This window comes from Hemicordylus capensis, chromosome 2 (genome assembly GCF_027244095.1).
Source record: "Hemicordylus capensis ecotype Gifberg chromosome 2, rHemCap1.1.pri, whole genome shotgun sequence".
Lineage (NCBI taxonomy): Eukaryota > Metazoa > Chordata > Lepidosauria > Squamata > Cordylidae > Hemicordylus > Hemicordylus capensis.
The window spans coordinates 36,176,578-36,198,830 of NC_069658.1; the positions used below are offsets into that span (position 1 = coordinate 36,176,578).

A 22,253-nucleotide genomic window follows, 5' to 3' on the forward strand; every position below is an offset into this window, starting at 1 on the left:
ACTTGCCACCAGTGGACAAGGAGAGCTGCAAGATGGATAATATGGGTAGGAGAGTGTATTCTACTGCGTGCCTATCCATAAACTTGCAAAATGTTTGGCTTGCATGGCCAAATTCCATCACTCCTTTTGGGATGCTCTGCAGCAGGACATAAAGAACCTGCCAGAGGAATTCCGTCAGAAGTTTAGACACTTTGGGTAAATCGAGAAACATTACCTGCCAGCAGCACAGCAAAGCACTTGGTGGAAACAGAATCATGTACGCTGACATCTGTTGCACTCAGAAGGCATGCATGGCTGTGTTCTGCCTACCTACAGCCAAACATGAAAGAAAAAATTGAGGACTTTCCCTTTGATGGGAAGGGCTTGTTTAGTGAGGAGTCTGACAATTCTATGGAGAAATTTAAAGAAATTAGTGTAGTGAAAAAACATTTACATCTGCTACACAATCCTATTCTTCATACAGAAATAAGTCTTTTAACGGATCTCAATTCAATACTTGATTACAGTCACAGACCAGTACAGTTTACAAACAGAAGCCCAGCAAAGTAAACCAACAGAATTATGATACAGTGATTAAATACATAGATTTAAACACATCGATCATCTAGATTTGATTCTTAATGAGCTCCTGGTGAATTTTACTGGCTATTAAACAGAACTTAGCCACATTATAAGATTTTCTTTTGAAAGATAATTGAGTTAAAAAGAATCTGTACAACCTAGATGACAGCTAATAAAAGGAGTTATATGTTTATGCCGTATAGCTCAGTAAAGGAGTACATGTGCCATCGTTTTGGTATCTCCCAAGTTGCAGAGACAAATACGTTGTTTGTAGAGGATTTTTGTTGATATTTCCCTTCCAGGAGTGCTGTTTGCAAGGCATGATACTGTGCTTGTGTCAAAGCTCTATGGTATCTTGGTACAGTTACCAAGTTTAGATATCTAACAGGGTGGGAGCTCAGAACTTGGTTGCCCAAATGGACAACAATTGAACCAATGTCAGTTCTCCAAACGGCCAGAAAGGAGAGATTACAAGTGGTTCCATTGTCTATACCAACGGGGGGGGGGGGGGGCCTACAATTCCAAAGGGAAACAGTAGCAAGGCTCCCGTACCAAATGTGTCTGCTAAACAACATCTTTGATCCTTTGATTACTCCGCCAGACTCCATTCCGACTTCCACCTCTATAAGACGGGCAAGCTATGCACCTGCATGGCAAAACATAAGATGCGTGTCAATATTGGTTATGTGATAGAGTTCAAAACTCTGCCTGTTTATGCTGGCATAAAATATACTCCTGCAACATCTACTCTGATAGAAGAGGTGAAGGTTTTGTTGGGAAAGGGTGCTATTGCCCCTGTGCAGTGGATTTGTCAGAGAGAAGGTTTCTACTCCAAAATTCCAAATTTCCAAAGAGGAATGGAGGAATCCAGCCTTAATGGATTTAAGGTGGCTGAACAAATATCAAAACCAGGAAGTTTCACCTATAATGATGTCTCTAAGAATCATTACTGATAGTTCATGTGTGACAGTTTTGTGGGCTGTTCATGTGGGAAGTGCTATATTAAACGATTGCATCTTTCTCTGTATGCTTTAAAACTCTAATATACATTTACAACAGATGATCAAGATGGAGGGCAGCATTCTGGTTTCTTTGGTTCTAAAAGAGGAGGGTTTGGTGCTAGTGCAGGTAAGAAGTAAAATACAGTTTATTGGATTTTCAGTTATACTTGAACAATATTTGGTTGATTATTGCAAATCAGCATCACTGAGTTTAATGTGATGTTGCTTTGAAAGCTATGTTTGGGATTGTTGGCACTTGATATGGTTAAAATGATAGTACACCAAAAAGGCAGACAGACCAGATATCCTAAACAGAAAATGTTTATATTCGACCCAGTTTCCAAAGCAGTTTATATAGCAAAATAAATGAGGAGGGGTTTTTTTGTTGAGGGGTGTGAGGAAAAATGTTGAAATCCTAAGAGGTTTTACGTTAAAATCTGAAGAGGTTTAGCCCAAGAGATTATCTGGAGACATTAGGTTGAGTTAAAAAACACACAGCAAAGCTCTATTAAGAAACTAAAACATTACATACTGAGTCATTGAACAACATACACAAACAGTCACTAGCCTTTAATAATAACTGAACAATTCTAACTGACTCTTAACTGACCTAGACAGACCTATTAACACCTTATTATGCCTCTAGTGGGCATAAGGGTTTATTGCGGTGCTAAGAGCAATGCTTTAGAATTCTCACTTGTAACAGTTTTCTACCCAGAAGGGCTCACAATCTTTAAATAGACCAAGGGAGACATTAGTGAACAGCCACTGGGAGAGATTGAGTTGGGATTAACCAAGACAGTTGCTATCCTCTTGCTAAAGCGTAAGAGCCCTCACTTTAAAAAGTGCCTCTTTGCCAATTAGCAGAAGGTGAGATTATAGATGTGTACAGTGTAGAAACTTAATGCTAAATAGATGGTAGCATTTGTTTTACAAAGAGTACATTTCTTACAGTTCTTCAAATTATGCATTTGTTTTTCAGGTGGTTTTGATAATAGAGTAAGAGGTTTTGGTGGTAGAGGTAAGAAGCTTACAGTTGGCTTGCATTCTTGTATTTACATAGATATCTTTATGGTATGGAGAAAATTCTCTGTTTCTCTAACCTACTTAAATCATGACATTCCTCTACTAACCTTTCTCTTTTTGTTGCTGTTTCTAAACAAGTCTGTTTAGTTTTGCTCATTATTTATATTTACTTTGCTGTTCTTTATAATGTGTTGTTCCAGCCAGATCCAGGTTTACTTTGAACTATCCATCTAAGAATCTCTCATATAGCTTCCTTGTAGGAGTACAATCCATTCCAGTTGCATTGTTTTTGTCTAGCCATAATGCTTTTACTCTGAACTTTCTAACAGGGGGTTATAAAGGCTGTAATGAAGAAATAACTGGAGGTTCTGGAAGAAGTAAGTGTGTTTCAATACAAGCAGCTTCAAAAATGTTTACATATCTTCTTCCTCTACTGACAGTCTTCTTATTTTTCCAAGCTATTAATTTCAATCAAGATCCATGGAAATCAGATGGTGATGCAGAAGGCGGTGAGTGCGCAAGTATGTTTATTTAGAACAAATGTAGTATGGAGAGAATAAGGTAATTGATAGACTACTGAATTTCTTGAAAATAAATATGGGATCTATTTTTAAATAAAAGCACATTTAAGAAGGGCATCCAGAGAGAGATCTTTGCCACTTGCTCTAGAAGCAGGGCTTATGTGAAGCAGGGCTTATGTTAATCAGCAAGCTTTTAAGAGCTCCACCTTGGGAGGAGCATAACTGTATTCCATTGTTTGTGTTGGAATGGAGGGCATCTAGCTTCACTTGGTAGTCCAGGGATCTTTGCTCTTCTTGAGGTGGGATGAATTGCACAACTTTCTCACTGCTGGATCAGGACATCTCATGTTGGTTATCCTCCCAGGACACTCCAGAGAGCAGGACAAAACTAATTAAACAAAGCCTTCAAGAGGAATGGGAAGATAACTCCTCCCAGTCTAGTTTGTCTTGCAAAAGCTCCTGAGTGGTTGATGTTGCCTAGCTTCTAGTTCCCTCTTTGATTCTTACTATTGATGTATCAGGGTAACCTTGTCCCCAATAAGGAGGTTCGTTCCTGGGCAGATGGAGCCCAATAATCATCAGCCCAGACGAGATAACAAGATCAAAGGTTTATTTACTCTCAAGTAGTAATGGTATTGTTTGGCTCATGCTCAAAACAAGACAAAGGACTATTGCAGAGAGCATACATTTTATACGCTTAAAATTGTTCTCCAGAACAACATGTTGTTCAGCCACATAGCAAATATGTCATCATGACTTGCTAAGATTAGGGAATAAACCACAAACATGCACGCAGGCAGACAGACAGCCTTATCTTAAAATTGTTCTACATTCTAAATCCATGGTCACTCTAACCTGTGGGGGATGGAAGACTACTAGAGGGAATACACAGTAGTAAGCATCCTTCTAGCAGAGCAGTTCCTTGAGTTTAGTTAAACATAATGGCGTTGCTTATGTCAAGCTGTGAACTTCTATGCATTTCTGATTTACTATACATCAATTCCCCCCTCTCTGTTGATCATATCTGAACCTTCAGATCCATTAAAGCAACCTATCTCTTCTTCTAGGGTGAACCAATACTACACATACATCATACGCTGAGACCATACAAGACATCATTATACAAAGTTCTATCAAAAACCCAAATATTAGGGCAGCCAATTCTGTGCATAATCACTTGGGGAATAAACTTGGAACTCCAATAAGCAGAACTGGGCTGTTACACACATCAAGTTCACATTCTAACTAATCAAACAAAACAAATGCATGCTTACTCACAAATAAGCCCCACTATGTTGAACCTGAGGGAAAATTCAAAAGCCAATAGGACAATTGAAATAACTGCCTCCCACAAACAGAATACGTTAGACTGCGCTTTTTGACATAATTGCAATACAAGCTCAAATTCAATACATCACTCATTCCTATTCTATGTCCAGTCCTCATGGGGCAAGTGGGTAGGGACTGCAAATCTTCCTTAGTATATTCAGGGGTCAAAGGCAAAGGATGTGGATGGTTTACTAAGGGAACATGGAAAGCAGGGATCGCCTTCAATCGAGCTGCAAGCCTGGCAATGGAATCAGCAAAGGCATTCCCTTGCGCTATAGGGTCCTGCCCACCCTGATGTCCCTTGCAATGCATAACTGCCATGGCTGTGGGCTGAACTGCCTGTAGCAACTGAGCATTTAACAGGCTGATCTGATCCCTATCCAGCCTACAAGGCACCATCCTATAGCCTGCAGCCAATTCCAACGCTTTATGAAGTGTTACCAGTTCTGCCAGTTGGGCACTCGTTCCAGGGGGCAGTGGGGTGACCTCAAGAACAGAGGATGTGGTGACCATAGCATAGCCTGCCCTTCTCCTCCCATTAGCATAAAGCTGCCTCCATTCATAGTTTATTCCAAGAAGGGGTAAATCCTTCAAGTCACTGTGAGCAGAATAGTTCAAATCTAAGACTTCTGTGCATACATGGCTCTCAATAGGTTCCATATCCTCTAACGGTAGATAAGTAGCAGGGTACACAATTAACACAAGTAACAACAAGCAAACAGAAACAAGCCCAAAGCCATCACAACCATCAGTGCACATTATCATAAGAAGCAGTTCTGTACAGGAGAAACAGTAAATAATTTCCTTCTGACAACCAACATGGGAAATAATAAGTATAAGTGACATTAACAGTGTTTGCAATTGCATGGAATGTGCTCTCCCAAAGTCATAGGGCATAGAAACGAGTGGTTAGCTAGAGAAAGCCACAGGACAGCATTTCAGGTCAGGCAACCAGCTAGTAAGCTGTTCCCAGGAATCCCAGCTTGTGTGGATCCCTGTGTTATAAAACACCTGCAGGGCATTCCTAAGTTCCTGGGCCTTCCGGTTCAATTGTTGATTGAACAAATCAATCGTTGACAATCAATTGTTGATCGTCACTATCCACATCATAATAACGGGCACATGCCCCCCCTTGTTGGACAATGAGCATATTGGAAACATTTCAGAGACCATCATCAAGACTGGACCTCTCCTTGCAAGTCCAACAATACACACAAAACAGCATTAAACGACTCCTCAACCTCCTGGGAGATGATTATTATCGCCCTTTCCAGTCCCAATTACCCCAGACTGGATAGGATTGCCCTCCAGGCCATGTGAAACCCTGTGCTCCACACTGCCATCGGTTGACGTTCGATGCCAATGCAGAAAGCTAGATTCAATACTCGGGAGGTACTGCCACCCAAGGGATCCTATAGGTTGGGACGTAACGGCCCTTCCACTCAGGGGGTCATGTTTTATATGCTGTTCGGCTACAAAACTGAAACACCAAGGCTATGGCAGCACTAGTCTCCTTCCTGACATGCCCAACCACATGGTGTCTAGTTTACTTGCCGCTTCCCTTTAATCTCATAACGGGTAAGAAATGAAATATAGGTAGCACAACAATGACTCAGTCTAGTAGAAATTTCTGTTCTCTCAGTGTTTGCGCAGTATGTCCATGCAAATGAACAGTGTACCTGAGGGACCTGTATGTTCTCCATCATGCAGAGGGAAACACTTTCCCACATTCAGCTGTGCACTCTGACACTCCTCCCGAGGGGGCCCATAATCATCCTATGCAGGGACGAATTCCCCATTCACAATGCCAACAAGCCAGGTGTGGGCACAGTAGCCATGTGGTATCATTTTGGATGCCAACAGGATAATGCAACCAATGCTCCACTCCCTTAAGCCTGGTGTTAAGGACTGCTGCCTGTACCTTGGGGTGGGGTTTCACTTGGCCCCAAGTGGTTGGGAACAATATGAATACAGCAACCCACAGCCAAACCTGAGTGACCAAACAGATAAATCCACAGAAACACACAGAAATAGACAAAAATACATTCACAAGTATGCTGCAAGAGCCATCCCCAATCCCACAGTCACGGACATCAAGGCTCCCCAGACTGTACACGTAGAGGCTGGTCAGCAGTAGGTTGGGGACGCAGGCAAATCTGGTAACAAGTCTCTGCACCAGTTCCTGTACATACACCTGCTGTTCATCATCCCCCCTCACAAGCAAGTCAATGTCATTCGTTGTATTCGAAATGGGAACCACCCATAGAACACCCCAAAAAGGGGCAAAAGGGTCAGACGTACACGAGAGAGCCAATGGCAATGCTCTAACCCAGTTTCAATGAAGCTCCAAAGCCAAACATGTCAAGTGTATCTTTAAAAACTTCTCCATCCAGGAATTCCTCACCCAGCAAGGCTGCTTGACATTTTAAATCACGACGTGAACGCCCGTTCCCCCTGTCGACAACCACAACTTATCCCCTCCCCCCTTCTTTGAACACAACCGGGTGTTAAGGATCAACTTGGAGTCTACAAAAGGCTGGAGTCGTCGAACAGGTAGTCACTGTCCCTCACGGGGAACGAGAGGCACCAAGTATAGTGGGTATAGGCTTCTCAGGGCACGGATATATGCAAGGCTGTCCTCTGGATGCATACAGGCCTTCCTCAGATATTTGGCATCAATTCAGATATTTGGCATCACCATAATTCCATCAGATATTTGGCATCAGTAAGTACAGCACTCCGGGACGTATGAGAAGCAGGAACAAGAAACCTGCATCACGGCCTTTTCCTCGAACCCAAAACAGGGCAGCCAACGGATGTTCCGTCATCATTGGCCTGGGCTGGAAATATAGATGGGGAACCTCCCTTCCAGGCAGCCGCTGTTGGTTAGCCTGGCCTGTCGGTTCTCCTCCCGGTCCTCTAAAGGCTCCCTTTCCTCTCTCCTGACCATTGCCTTGGTCTTTGACAGATAGACACCCATTCCGGGAAAGATAGTTCAAGGCAATCCTGCTCATTTTTAGGAATAAAAGACAGATGCATGAATTTCCAATTCCCCCCCCCTTTTTCTTGGGTAGGGACATCATACTAAGACTGAGTCCCTGTATAGCCCAATACAATAAACAAACCTGAGGCTATTTTCAATTTGATCTTTTGGCATTTTCTTTCCAACTTATGTTTCGCTTTCCTGCTTGCCCTTTTCCCCTTCCCCGAAGTCCAAAATAGGGGATGTCCTCAATTGGGGCTTGCGACAACTGCTGTTGACAACAGGTAAAATGCTTCACCCAATGAGCAATCCGGAGCAGGAGGCAAAAACAATAAAAACCCAAAGGGAAAACAATAATGAAGTCCACATCCTCCCCCCACTTGTGGGAAAACATAATCTTATCATTCGAGAGGCTACAACAGAAATTCCAGCGCTTAAATGTCACAAAGGCCCTTTGGGTGGAACTGACAGTCCCATTCCCCCATCGCCTCATAGAGTCTCTCTTATGTCCAGCTGTTCTTCTGAAAAGTCCAAAGCAGTGTACTACATAAGTCCTATGTCTGTACACAACAATCTTTCAAGGCAGGCCAGGCAGTTTAAGAGGCTGGTCCAATATCACCCAGCAAGTGTCATGGACAAATGAGTCATGGTCAAATGGATCCGAACTCAGGTCTCCCCTTCCTAGCCCAGCACTCTTACCTAAGTGGCTACCTACATACTCACAGATTTCTGTCAGGGCAAGACCATCCAGTGTATCACCCAGTGTATCTGACAGCATTCTCCATAAAAGACCGATTTGTCTGTGATATCTGGCCCTTGGGATGTTCACTGTCCCCATCTAAGCCACGTGCAGATAGTGTTCAAGCTCTCCATCTTCAGCCTCATTACTAGCAAGCTTGGTAGGGTTACAATATCCTCATAAAAACCTATAGAAAAGAAACAGTCCTTGCCCCCAAGGAAAAATACTATACCTTGTATAGGTATACTATACCTTGTATAGACTGCATTTAAACAAATAAAATGTTAATAAAATGTCAAATCGTGTAAGCATGCTTACCTACAAGCAAATTCTAGACTACAGTGTCCATAATTTTCAATCATGCCTATAATTCAGTTTCCATCCTTCAAACTTCAAACCACATAGCAATACATTCCATCCAAATTCCCTTTCTTACTTACAAACTTTTCTCTCTCCTAAATAGTGCTTGATGACAAGCACAGCACTGAGGAAGAGCTGTGGTTCAGTTCAATAACAAAAACAAAGAAAACTGAAGTGCGCTCCTTCACCCTTTCTCCCAGCCAAAACAGCAGCTGGAAACCGAACACAAATAACATTCCAGCAGGGGAAAAAAACAGCCTTCCCTGCCTCTTTCGATTCCAGTCCACAAACCTCAGAACATATAATGTTAAACTAACCTCCCAGGCAGAATTGGACGACCAATTAGACAGAATTGGATAACCAATTCCCACCCGGGTACAAAACAATAGAAGCTGCAATATCACTTCTAATAGCCATTTCATTCAAGACTCCTAGTCACAACAAAACCAAATTTTTGACAAAGACCAATCATTTTTCCTTAACGGGACACCACCTGCAAGAACCAGTCAGGTCTATAAAACACACTCTAACGGGGTTCATGACTCCCCTCCTGATTTGCTCTGAGCTCTCCCCATCACTATGTGGGGCCTGGGACTATTAACCCAGCGGGTGGGATTAACCCAGTGAGTGGGACTCAAACCAAGTGGGACATTAACCCACCCCGTGCACCTGGACTATAGTGTCCAGGCTTGCACAACACTCACCCGTTCCTTGGGACTCTAACCCCTGCGCGCTTCTCAACCAGTGATCTGCCTCTCTAGACTCCTTCATTTGTGGTGGCCACTCGGGGGCTGCTCTGCCTGTGAAAAAGGACCCAGGAAACTTCCCGGCAGCCGGCATGCCTTTTTCACCCAGCAAGAGCCCCGGAGGGGACGCACCGCCTAGTGGGGTCCCTGATTGCACCCCATATCCGAGCCACGGCACCGCTTGATGTATCAGGGTAACCTTGTCCCCAATAAGGAGGTTCGTTCCTGGGCAGATGGAGCCCAATAATCATCAGCCCAGACGAGATAACAAGATCAAAGGTTTATTTACTCTCAAGTAGTAATGGTATTGTTTGGCTCATGCTCAAAACAAGACAAAGGACTATTGCAGAGAGCATACATTTTATACGCTTAAAATTGTTCTCCAGAACAACATGTTGTTCAGCCACATAGCAAATATGTCATCATGACTTGCTAAGATTAGGGAATAAACCACAAACATGCACGCAGGCAGACAGACAGCCTTATCTTAAAACTAGTATTTTTAAGCCCGTTATGATAACGGGCGCTAGCTTTCTCACGCCTTTTAGGGTTGGTTTTTTAAAATTAAAAAAAAACTTTTCTGAGGCCGGGACTGGGGGTGGAGCGGAGGCCCTAGAAATCCTTTTTTAAAAATGCAGCTGCGGCCGACGCCGCCGACCTACCACCCTCCCTCCCAACTGCCGAGTCCACCTTACCCCGGCCCGTGTCAGTCGGGCGAAGATAATCCTTAATTTCAGAGGCAGAGAGGAGCTTGCAAATAGAGCTCCTCTCTGTGCAAAGGCTGTGCCGGAACTGGCAGCATGGATGTAAAGGACGCAGTAGGCGTCCTTTGTGCCCAAAACGCCATTTCGGGAAGAGGCTTTGCACTGAGAGGAGCTCTGCTTGCGAGCTCCTCTCTGCCTCTGAATTTAAGGTCTATCTGCGCCCGACTGACACGGGCCGGGGTAAGGTGGGCTCGGCAGTTGGGAGGGAGGGTGGTAGGTTGGTGGCGTCGGCTGCGGCAGCATTTTTTCCTCCCTCCCGCCTGGCTCCGACGGCGGCGCCAGGCCTCGGCCGGCTTCCCCCGCCGCCTCTTTCCCCCGCCCGGCTTTGGCGGCGCGGCCAGGCCTTGGCCGCGCCGCGTCCTCTGGGCGAGGTGGCGGCTCTGCCGCTGCCTCGGCTAGTGTCCCCGCTGCCGCTTACCCGGCTTCTTGGGGCGGCCACTTCTGGCCGCCCAAGATGGCTGCCGGGTGCTGGCGGTCGTGTCTCTCTGCTCTGTTCTGGGCATGCGCTTCGCACATGCCCAGAACAGGGAGGCACGAACCCACGCTTGGTGTCCGTCCACGGATGGACACCAAGTGTTTTATTAGAGAGGATTGTTCTACATTCTAAATCCATGGTCACTCTAACCTGTGGGGGATGGAAGACTACTAGAGGGAATACACAGTAGTAAGCATCCTTCTAGCAGAGCAGATCCTTGAGTTTAGTTAAACATAATGGCGTTGCTTATGTCAAGCTGTGAACTTCTATGCATTTCTGATTTACTATACATCACTATCTCCTTTTAAAAACTTTATTCCCGACTTCTCCTTACAGCCTTCTTAATTTTAAATCTTCTCTTCTTGCTTTAAAAACAAAAAGAAAAAAACCTTTCCTTCCTTCCTCCGTTTTTGCTTTCTCTGTTTCTCTCCCTCTCCGGACGATGTAGCTTCTGAGGTCGGGCATTCTGCACATACTCATGCACAAGGGAAAGAAGTCAACCTCCTTCTTCCAGGCCGGTAAGCCCCCCAACACCACTGTCTGTAGATGGACACCACTGGGTCTTTGTTGTTAGTACAAGGGTTCTAAAGGGCCAGAACACTGCAATGGAGCCCAACTGATGGCCTTACAGTGTGCTAAGCGTGACCAACCCCCCTTGGAAGGGCAGAAAGCCCCCAAATGGTCATCGAGGACATTCCAGGCCCCTCAGCAGGTCCAGACGTGCACACATGGCCTCCCCGCAAGCAGCCCCAGCCTGTAGAAGCGACTCAGCCAGCATACATACTGAGGGAGGAACAGGTCCCGATCAAGAGAGGCGGGGGAAATGCCCCCTCACTTCAACAGGCCCTTTCGAACTACTTGAGCTGCTCCTCCTCAAAATGCAGAAAAATAGCTCTAGAGGGTGGCAGGGGTCCCGAACACCCCCTCCCGACATGCTGTCGGTTCTAGGAGAGGGAGGCGCAAATGGGGCACCACCACTGATTATTACAGCCACACCAGGATCGATGAGTCCAGGGCCTGCTGGTCCTATTGAGCCTATTGAATCTATCTAACTTAATTTGCCCCTAGAATCTACCAACCTGGCTCCACCACCCTTCCCATGGGACGCACCCAAGTCTTGGTGCTACTGGTTCTTTTACATGCTCGAGTAGCATAACCCCAACTGGCTGAATAAAAAGTGGCACAAACCTCACGAGCAGTCCTCGTCTTCCTCACAGGAAGACGAGCAGTCTCCTCATCCTCTTCATCAAGAGCCTTCTCGTAAAAAGAGAAAAAGAGCCATAAGCACAAACACTCTTATAAAAATAAGAACAAAATGTCTAAGAAATCTAGACACAAGACTAAGAGGCCAGCCTCTACTCACTCATCTATTTCAGATTATATCATTCCCCAGACCTTCACCCGGGGTGACCTGCAGACCCTCTGCTCCCTCAGGGAACCAATGGATCCAAGGATATCTCAGTAGCTCCAGTGGACACCTCAATTTACTTAGATCCAGACATTGATTCTAAGGAGGAGGGGGAATGGTCAGATGGCCAACAGGCTGAGCCCTCATCTCACTCATGTAAACTTTCCTTATCTGATGACTTATCCAACTTGTTTGTTAATTGCATACTTTAGGCCTACAAATGAGAGGGCCTACAGGGCACTCCAGCACCCTCTGGTACTTTGTGAGAATCTCCCTCTCTATTCGAGCCTCTACAGCAGTATCCATGATCTCCAGATCTTCTTTGGACAGATGAACTCCTTCAGTGTCCACTGCTAGATCTAACCAGACAGAGGGAGATTCTCCTGAAGATTCAAAAGGGCCCAAGCTTTTTCAGTACTTTTCGGGGCACTTGCCACAGCCAATAATGTGGTAGCCAGATGCATCTTGTGGCTGAAACATTGGCAGGTTTATATAACATCACACTCCGATCTCTGCAGTCACCTTTAGTGCATCCAAGCCATTTGGCAACAAAGCCCTCCAGGACGGAGGAGGTCCTGGTAGAAACTACAGACATGAAGAAGCAGCTTCCATCATCCATACGTAAGGACGACAAGCACTCTACACAAAAATTTAAACAGCCATTTCAGTCCTTTCATCCCAGCTTCCATCCCAAAGGCAGAGACTCAAGAACACACTGCCCAGAATAGACCCTGCTTCAATGGAAAAAACTCAGAGACAACAGTTTGTCCAGCAACCCAAACCACTTCATGACAAACTTCCTGACTAGCTCAGAATGGGAGCTCGCCTATCACTTCACTTTCACTCCTGAGATGCCTCAGTATCAGACAAATGGATTCTGAATTCTTCATGATTGCAAGTTAGAATTGACAGCCCGCTCCAGTTACTGGTTCATGCCTGCCCCTTGCTCCAAATCCCATCAAAAAACATAAAGCCCTTTTTAACAGGCAATCCATCTACTCAGCAGCGCCAGGACATCTGCTTTGTTTTGTTTACCGTATCCAAAAAAGACGGATCGTTCAGAGCAGTCTTAGACCTCAAGTGGGTAAAGCGCTGGAAGTTCCGCATGGAAACGCTCCGCTCCATAGCAGAGGCACTACATGACACAGATCACTTGGCCTCAGTCGACTTCACAGAGGCGTACTGGCACATTCCAATACATCCAGACTGTCACCACCTGCTCTGCTTTCCCTTCAACGGCCAACACTATCAATACATGGCGCTCCTGTTCGACCTATCCTCAGCCCCCAGGATCATCTTTACCAAGGTCTTGGCACCACTGGGGGCACACCTCAGACTTCAAAAGATAAGGATATTAGCTTTTCTGGACTATCTCCTCATCCAATCACCGTTCAGGGAATCAGCAAACTGCGACCTAAATACCATCCTTGACATTCGTTCTTCTCATGGCTTCCTTGTCAACATGGTCAAAAGCCACCTGACACCATCCACACAGATCCAACCCCTTGGGGTGCTCATAGACACAATCAAGGACCAGCTCTTCCTACCAGAGGAGTGCACAGATAAGATCCTAGCTATTACCATCATGCTTGGTTGCTAACACAGAAATAGATTTAGTGGGCATAAAAGAAACATGGTGGAACAGTGAGAACCAATGGGACACTGTTATCCCTGGATATAAACTCTATAGAAAGGACAGGGAGGAGCACCTTGGATGTGGAGTAGCACTGTATGTTAAAGGGATAGAATCTAACAAGCTAGATAACCTAGGTGGACTGGAGTCCTCCACAGAAACCCTGTGGGTGACAATACAAGGCCTGAATGGAAACGTGCTACTGGGGACGTGCTATCGTCCTCCGGATCAAAACGCTGACAGTGACTGGGAGTTGCAGGAGGAAATCAGGGAGGCGTCAAGGAGAGGCAGGGCTGTAATCATGGGTGACTTCAATTACCCACACATAGACTGGGTAAATTCAGACAGGTTATGACAGAGAGATCAAATTTCTAGATTCGCTGAATGCTTGTGCCCTAGAACAGTTGGTCTTGGAACCAAGAAGAGAGAAGGCGGCCTTGGACTTAATTCTGAGTGTCGCCCAAGACCTGGTGCGGGATGTCAGTGTCATTGACCCTTTAGGGAGCAGCGACCTCAGTGCGATCAAATTCAGCATAAATGTGGGGAGAGAATCACCAAGGAAGTCTAAGGCAGACACTTTAAATTTCAGAAGAGGAAACGTCTCCAAAATGAGGGGTATGGTGAAAAGAAAGCTGAAAGGGAAAATCAGGAGAGTCACTTCACTTCAGAGTGCATGGAGTTTACTCAAAACCACAATACTAGAAGCCCAGTTAGATTGCATACCCAAAAGGAGGAAAGGTACCACTAAGTTCAGGAGGATGCCAGCATGTCTAACAGGTACCGTCAAGGAAGCCATAAAAGGGAAGAATATTTCCTTCCAAAATTGGAAGGCCTGTCCAAACGAAGAGAACAGAAAGGAACACAAATTCTGGCAAAAGAAATGCAAGGTGACAGTAAGGGAGGCAAAAAGAGAGTTTGAGGAACATTTACCTAAAAGCATCAAGGGGGATAACAAAAACTACTTTAAATACATCAGAAGCAGGAAACCTGCCAGGGAGGCAGTTGGACCATTAGACAATGAGGGAGTGAAAGAGATATTAAGGAGGATATGGAGGTTGCAGAGAAGCTAAATGAGTTCTTTGTGTCCGTCTTCAGGGCAGATGATACTGAGCGTATACTTGTTCCTGAATCAGGCTTTTCGGGAATGGAGGCTAAAGAACTGAGTCAGATAGAAGTGACAAGAGATGATGTTCTAAACTGTCTGGAAAAACTGAAAACTAGCAAATCGCCGGGGCCAGATGGCATCCATCCAAGAATCCTCAAAGAACTCAAATGTGAAATTGCCGACCTCCTTGCTAAAATATATAACTTATTATCCCTGCAATCGGGCTCTGTACCGGAGGATTGGAAAGTAGCAAATGTAATGCTGGTTTTCAAAAAGGGATCCAGGGGCAATCCGGGAAATTACAGGCCGGTTAGCTTAACGTCCATTCCAGGCAAATTGATGGAAAACATTCTCAAGGATAAAATTGTAAAGCACATAGAACAGGCCCTGCTGGGGGGAACCAGCATGGCTTCTGCAAAGGTAAATCTTGGCTCACCAACCTTTTGGAATTCTTTGAGAGTGTCATCAAGTGTGTGGATCAAGGTGATCCAGTTGACATAGTCTACCTGGACTTCCAAAAAGCTTTTGACAAAGTTCCTCATCAAAGACTCCTAAGTAAATTAGCAGTCATGGGATAAGGGGACAAGTACATGTATGGATTGCTAACTGGTTGAAAGGCAGGAAACAGAGGGTAGGTATAAATGGAGAGTTTTCACAATGGAGGGAAGTAAGAAGTGGGGTCCCCCAGGGATGTACTGAGATCAGTGCTTTTTAATTTATTCATAAAACGATTTAGAAGCAGGGGTAACCAGTGAGGTAGCCAAACTTGCAGATGATATCAAACTCTTTCGGTTAGTGAATTCCAAAACAGAATGTGAGGAGCTCCTAAAGGATCTTTCCAAACTGGGTCAGTGGGCGACAAAATGTCAAATGCGGTTCAGTGTTGGCAAGTGTAAAGTGATGCACATTGGGAAGAAAAACCCCAACTTCACATATACACTGATAGGGTCTGACTTGTCAGTGATTGACCAGGATTGGGATCTTGGGATTGTGGTGGACAGCTTATTGAAAGTGTCAACTCAGTTTGTGGCAGCTGTGGAAAAGGCTATTTCTATGCTAGGAATCATTAGGAAGGGGGTTGAAAATAAAACTGCTAATATTATAATGCCCTTATACAAAACGATGGTGCAGCCACACCTGGAGTACTGCGTACAATTCTGGTCACCAGATTTTAAAAAGGACATTGTAGAACTGGAAAAGGTGCAGAAGAGGGCGACCAAGATGATCAGGGGCCTAAGCACCTTTTTTATGAGGCTAGGCTACAACACCTGGGGCTTTTTAGTTTAGAAAAAAGACAAGTGCGGGGAGACATGATAGAGGTCTATAAAATCATGCATGGTGTGGAGAAAGTGGAGAGAGAGAAATTCTTTTCCCTCTCACACAATACTAAAACCAGGGGTCACTCCATGAAATTGATTGCCAGGAGGTCTAGGACCAACAAACGGAAGTACTTTTTCACACAACGCATAATCCACTTGTGGAATTCTCTGCCACGAGATGTGGTGACAGCCAATAACCTGGATGGCTTAAGAGGGGTTTGGATAACTTCATGGAGGAGAGGTCTATCAACGTCTACTAGTCGGTGGGCTAAAGGCCACCTCCAGCCTCAAAGGCAGGATGCCTCTGAGTACCAGTTGCAGGGGAGTAACAGTAGGAGAGAGGGCATGCCCTCAACTCTTGCCTGTGGTTTTCTCAGGGGCATCTGGTGGTGGGCCACTGTGCGAAACGGGATGCTGTACTAGATGGGCCTTGGGCCTTATCCAGCAGGGTTGTTTTTATGTTCTTAGGTACCCAACATGACCTGACCCTCAAGAAGGTCCCGATTCTCACTCTTGCACAACTCCTCCTACCATGTTACCAGGGAGGCGGTGCCTTGGGTGAACTTCCACTTACGTTGCTTGCAATAGTTCCTCTTACCTCATGAGACAGAGATTGCGCAGAGACAACAGGCCAGAGTCAAGCTCCCTTGCCCAGTCAAAACTTCCTTGTTCTAGTGGCTACAATCTCTGCATCTGTCACAAGGCAGAACGTTCCTAGACCTCCGCATAGGATATTAGTCACAACCGATGGGGAGCACATTGCCAAACCCAGTTGGCCCAGGGCTCCTGCACCTCTTGAGGCACAACACAACATAAATTGCTGTGAGCCATCCGACTGGCTCTCATAGCATTCCAGAAGATGATACTTCACAAGGACCTCCTAGTACAGAACACAACAGTGAAAGCGCACATCAGTTGCCAGGGCGGCAGCCACTCCCAAGTCCCTTCACCAGGAGGCAACACTCTTGATGGAATGGGCCAAAACACACCTGTCCTTTCTCCTGGCTCACCATGTCAGCACCTCACTTCAACACACAAGCCGACTGGCTGAGCCGATGAGCTCCACCCAATGGAGTGGAGACTTGACTCAAAAGTCTTTTCCCTACTCAGCCAGGCTCTGGGTCACCCAACAGTAGACCTCTTTACATCTCAGTTCAACACTCACCTTCCACACTTCTCTCACTTCCCGTGTCGTCATGCAGAAGCAGTGGATGCCCTATCAGCCCCGTGGCCCAGGGAACTACTAAATTCTTTCCCACCAATTCCAGTACTCAGCAGCCTACTATGCCGACTAGGGGCACCGGTCATACTGGTGGCTACCTACTGACCACACCAAATGCGGTTCACAGAAATCCCCTTCCTAGTGGTAGATGGTCTGTGGTTCCTTTAAAAAAAAAAAAAGGTATCTTCTCAGGCAAGGCCTGGAACTTCATCACATCCTGGCACTGTTCAAGTTTGCTGCTTGGCGACTGAGTGCAGCATCCTAAGTCGCTATGGTTATGATTAGCGAGTCCTGGACACGATCCTCACATCCAGAAGAACATCAACCAATAGAATTTACCACTCTGCATGGCGCATATTTCTCCAGTAGTGCAGACGACACAAGCTCTCAGTGGAAAACTGTGGGGTGGTGGAATTTCTGCTGTACCTGCAGGATGGTTTGGATAAGGGCCTAAAAGCTAACACCATCAAGTGTCACGCCACTGCTCTAGTCAGCTTGATGTCTCCCTTCAAAGGAAGAGGGCTGAGCTTTCTTCCACACCTGAAGTGGTTCTTGAGGGTGGCCATACTGTCTTCATCTCCAGTGGTCCACAGGTTCCCCTCATGGGATCTATACAAGGTCCTCAGAGTGCTGCATGCCCCTCCATTTGAGCCATTATGTTCAATATCCCTACGCATCCTTTCTATTAAACTGGCCTTCCTAGAGGCTATTACCTCAGCCAGATAAGTTTCTGAACTCATATCCCTGTCTCCAACCCAAGGTTTTGCATCTTGTCACCCGATTCAGTAACTTTGATACTGAACTCATCCATCCGTCCTGAGGTGGCCTCCATCTTTCACAGATCCCAAGACGTTCTAGCTACATTTTGCCCAAAGCCTTCTCACCCCAGAGAAAAGGAAATGCACAAGCTGGATGTATGTTATTGCCTCAAAATTTACCTATCCTGGACATTCTCCTTTCGGTCTACGGGGGCGCTTTTTGTATCCTTCCTACCAGCATCAGTGAGTCAACAAATGTCTGAATCAGTCCTAGTCTGGTAGATCAAGGCGTGCATTTCACTGGCATATGAGGTTCAACACGTTCCTACTCTGCTTAAAATTACTGGACACTCCATATGTTCTGCTACTTCAGCAGCATTCTACATGAACGCTCTACTAGAAGACATGTACAGAGCAGCAATGTGGTCATCCACATTCACAAGGCACTACAAGTTGCACCTCGTACATTTTTATCATGTTGCCAATGGCAGGCATGTGCTGCAACATGTCCTTCTGCCCCAGTACCTGGAGACGCCCCCCTCTCAAGGTCTTCAGCTGTGGTATGTCCAATGTGAGATATCCTCGCCCAGCAGCTGAGAAAGGAGCATTGGTCACTTGTTAAGGTGGCTTCTTGATTCTGGAGTTGAGGACATCTTAACACATGCTGAGTGCCCACGGCTACTGATCTGCATATCATTTCCATTGTTTTTTGGTTTTTTTAAACTATTCTTGATTATTTTTCTTCCTTCTTGAAGCTTGGCTTGACTAACAACAAGTATTTACGTACCGCTTTTCAACAAAAGTTTCCAAAGCGGTTTACATAGAGAAATAAATAAGATAAGATGGCTCACCAAACTGGGAGGGCTATCCTCTTATGCCTCTTAAAGGCTTCACTTAATTAGTTTTGTCCTGCCCTCTGGAGCATCCTGGGAGGATAACCTACGTGAGATGTCCTTAACTCCAGCAGCAAGAAGTAGCCTTCACGGTAAGTGACCAATGGTCCTTTTTCTTGGGTTTCACTGACTTCTGACACAAACGTCCTCGCCTGAGGGCTAATTGCTGTTGCAATTGTGGGTTTTTCTTTTAAGAATATTCATAGTTGTAGTCTCTGCCACAGGTTGTCTAGGAAACTGCGTGGCATTTTCTCCATCCAGCTCTTGACAACATGCCATTTTACACAAGTCCTGTTTCTAGAGTGAGTGAGTAGAGAGAACCTACACTGGATACCCTCCATTCCACCAACAAGTAGTCTTGATAATAAGCATTAACATTCTTTTCTATTTCTCTTTTGGAATAAGTATATTAATTTGCTACTGTTAAATCCTGGTGTTGGACTTTAGGGGAGCTGGCACTTTTAAACTATCATGTTCAAAGTCTATATTGTATGAAAGAGCAAGAACTAAGTGCCAGTAAAGGCTGTGGGAAACATGAAAACTTTAAGATCAAGAAGAATATACCTTATCAGGGCACACTTTAAATCGCCTAATATTCCCATTCTGTTCCATGAGCAGCTATGCTATCAAGACCTGCTTTTCATACTAAAAGCTATGACAACAGCTTGCTTGTTCTTGTGCAAACATTTAAAAGTGTGAATCCTTGGATGGATGGAGATATATACTTTTATTTATTGAATTTATATACTGCTTGATGTACATAATCCAAAATACAACAAATAGAATTTTTTAAAAAAATCCACAGAATAATAAAAAATCACAGAATAAAAACAAACAGTTTAAACTTTTAATTAAAAGCCTGAGAAAACAAGTGTCTTGATAAAACGGGGGTATTTTGTTTATATCACTTAAATGTATTGGTGCCTGAAAGAACTTCAGATGTAGGAGATCAGGAGCCTTTAAAAAAGAAAACCCATTGCTTTTATTAACCATTGAAAAAGCTTGAGTGACAACTCAGCAAGCAAAATGAGAGGTGTTCTTGTTTCTCACAAATGGTCATGGTCTATCAAAATGAAGATACAGTTGATTATATTCTGCTCCTCAAAGCATCATGAATAGAAATTTTGTGTTCAGTGTATATGAATATGGTGGGACTTGGTATATTTTCCTTTTAAGTGTTGAAATTTAACTGTTGCATGCTTGTATTTGCAGGTCCAAAAGTGACTTATGTACCACCACCACCACCAGATAACGAAGATGCCATCTTTGCTCATTACCAGACAGGGATAAACTTTGACAAATATGATAACATCCTTGTGGAAGTTTCAGGACTAGATCCCCCACCAGCAATATTGGTTAGCATTCTCTCTTAAATAGTTAGGAGTGTGCACGGTTCGGTCCGGGCATAATTCCAAAGACCGCCGGACCGGTTCGGAGGTCCGGCGGTTCGGGAGGGCGGGGGGACTGTTACTTTAAGCAGGGGTGGTGGTGGTACTCCCCCTCCGCCGCCCTTCCCCCCCCTTCGCCGCCCTTCCTTTGAAAAATCTTCTTGGGGCGGCAGAATTCCTCCCTGCTGCCCCTGGCCCCGTCGTTGTTTCTAAAGGGTTAAAGAGGTGGGCCACTGTTAGTTAGCGCTCGTCTCTTTAACCCTTTAGAAACAACGACGGGGACCAGCGCCAGAGGGGGAAGAGCGGCGGGGGGGTAAGTACCACCCCCCCCCCGCTTAAAGTAACAGTCCCCCCGTGCCGGACTGGGGGGGACTCCAGAACTTGCACACCCCTATAAATAGTTGCTTGAAAACTTCAAAGTGCTGAAGGAAACAATTAGTTAAATCTAAATATTGGTTTGGTTCAGATATACAATGTTGTCTATCCTGGCTTTATAAAATACTTCTGAGTCTTGGGAGCACGCACTCGTCTCCTCCCCACCACCCCACCCCGGTACATGAGAGTTGAAAGAATTCTACCAATTCTGGTTAAGAACAAGCCAGGATTGCTTATTTTTTTCAAGCTCAAAAATCCTGGCTTATTCTAACCAGAGTTCCAAAACAAACCATGATTTGAAATCTGATCTTACAGTAGAGAAACTGAACAGGGTCCCCACAATGGTTTTATATCTTATCAAAGATTTGAAAGACTAAAGAAACATCTCCATTGTGTTATGCCACTGGAATTGAGAACTGCTGATGATTATGATCTTTTGGAGGTCCCATCTGTTGGAATGTAAAAGATAACAACATGAGGGACTTCATGGTAGTCCTTAGGTTATAGCATCTCATCCTGAAAAAGCATGATTTTGAGCTTTAGCTATGCTATCTTTTGGAGGTAATGGAAACCCTTAAACATATTTTTTTTAAATATCTGTGATCACTAGCCTTTGGGTGATAGGAGGCGGCAGTGTGGGAAGGAACATAACTCAGTATAGTTTATGTTCAGGTTTTTAGTTGCCAGGGACAAGAAGAATATGGACTTAAATCATAGTTCTTTGCAGATTCTTTAAAAAAATTAAGGTTTGACACAATAGCATATTGATGTGCTTCTGTGCTTCATGATCTGGATAGTGAGTGCCTCGACACTTATAAAAATGGGTTCTGCACCTGCGCAGGACTGTATTGGGTAGTATTCATTCGCTCCTCGCAATGCCTTTTAACTGCCCCCGCAGGAGCCGTGCAGCAACTATTGAGGCAGTTAGGTGTCTGTTGTTCAGTTTCTTCCTGACCACCGATGCGTTCGGACCTCGGGAACTTCACAGCTCCTTGGAAGAAACACTTACAATTTGATTTACTATTAACACTTAGGCTGAATGCGGACTTTAACTGAACGTACGACCATTCTTTGCTTTCCCCTCAACTTTAATCATAAAAACGGCCATTACCTAAACAGTGGCTAGACCTCGGAACAGCACAAACGAGCAGCAACTCAAATGATTTCACATAGGTCCCTGATTCTCTCTTTCGGCTTGACCCAGGACTGGTTTTTGCAATCCCAAAAAGCAAAAACAAAAGTAAAACATAATAACTCTAATAACAAGGAACTCAAGTGACTTTTGCCCATGAGTACTCCTATTAAAGAAAAAAACACCTTTAAGAAGTGTATCCGCTGTAGGGCAAAGCTCCCCTCAATGGACGGACATCAGCTTTGTCTTTTGTGCCTTGGAGAGGAGCACACTACAGCCTCTTGTGCTATCTGTAAGAGTTCCTCAAAGCTGACGCTTAAGAAAAGAGCGGTGTGTCTTAAGGTCGCCTTAATGGAGGACGCTCTCCGCCCCTCCACTTCTGCTGCTGTGCCGGGAGCTGCAGGAATGCAGTCTAAACTCCCGGCATTGGAGACTTCTCTGACCTCCAAATGTACAATCTCTAAGGTCTTGGGGTTGGGCTTCACATCTAAGTCCGCAAAGCCAAACCCATTTAA

The 22,253-nt window shown here is 44.9% G+C and overlaps 1 protein-coding gene across 9 annotated transcripts in view; it reads left to right on the forward strand.

Moving 5' to 3' along the window:
- DDX4 (DEAD-box helicase 4) overlaps positions 1 to 22,253 on the forward strand; it is a 120,263-nt gene that overhangs the window by 46,149 nt on the left and 51,861 nt on the right. For all 9 annotated transcript variants that reach the window (XM_053298256.1, XM_053298258.1, XM_053298257.1 and 6 more), the window contains 5 exons: positions 1,621 to 1,689; positions 2,545 to 2,583; positions 2,918 to 2,965; positions 3,047 to 3,097; positions 20,056 to 20,198. In XM_053298256.1, the coding sequence (XP_053154231.1) occupies positions 1,621 to 1,689; positions 2,545 to 2,583; positions 2,918 to 2,965; positions 3,047 to 3,097; positions 20,056 to 20,198 (350 nt within the window). The remainder of the gene's footprint in view (positions 1 to 1,620; positions 1,690 to 2,544; positions 2,584 to 2,917; positions 2,966 to 3,046; positions 3,098 to 20,055; positions 20,199 to 22,253) is intronic.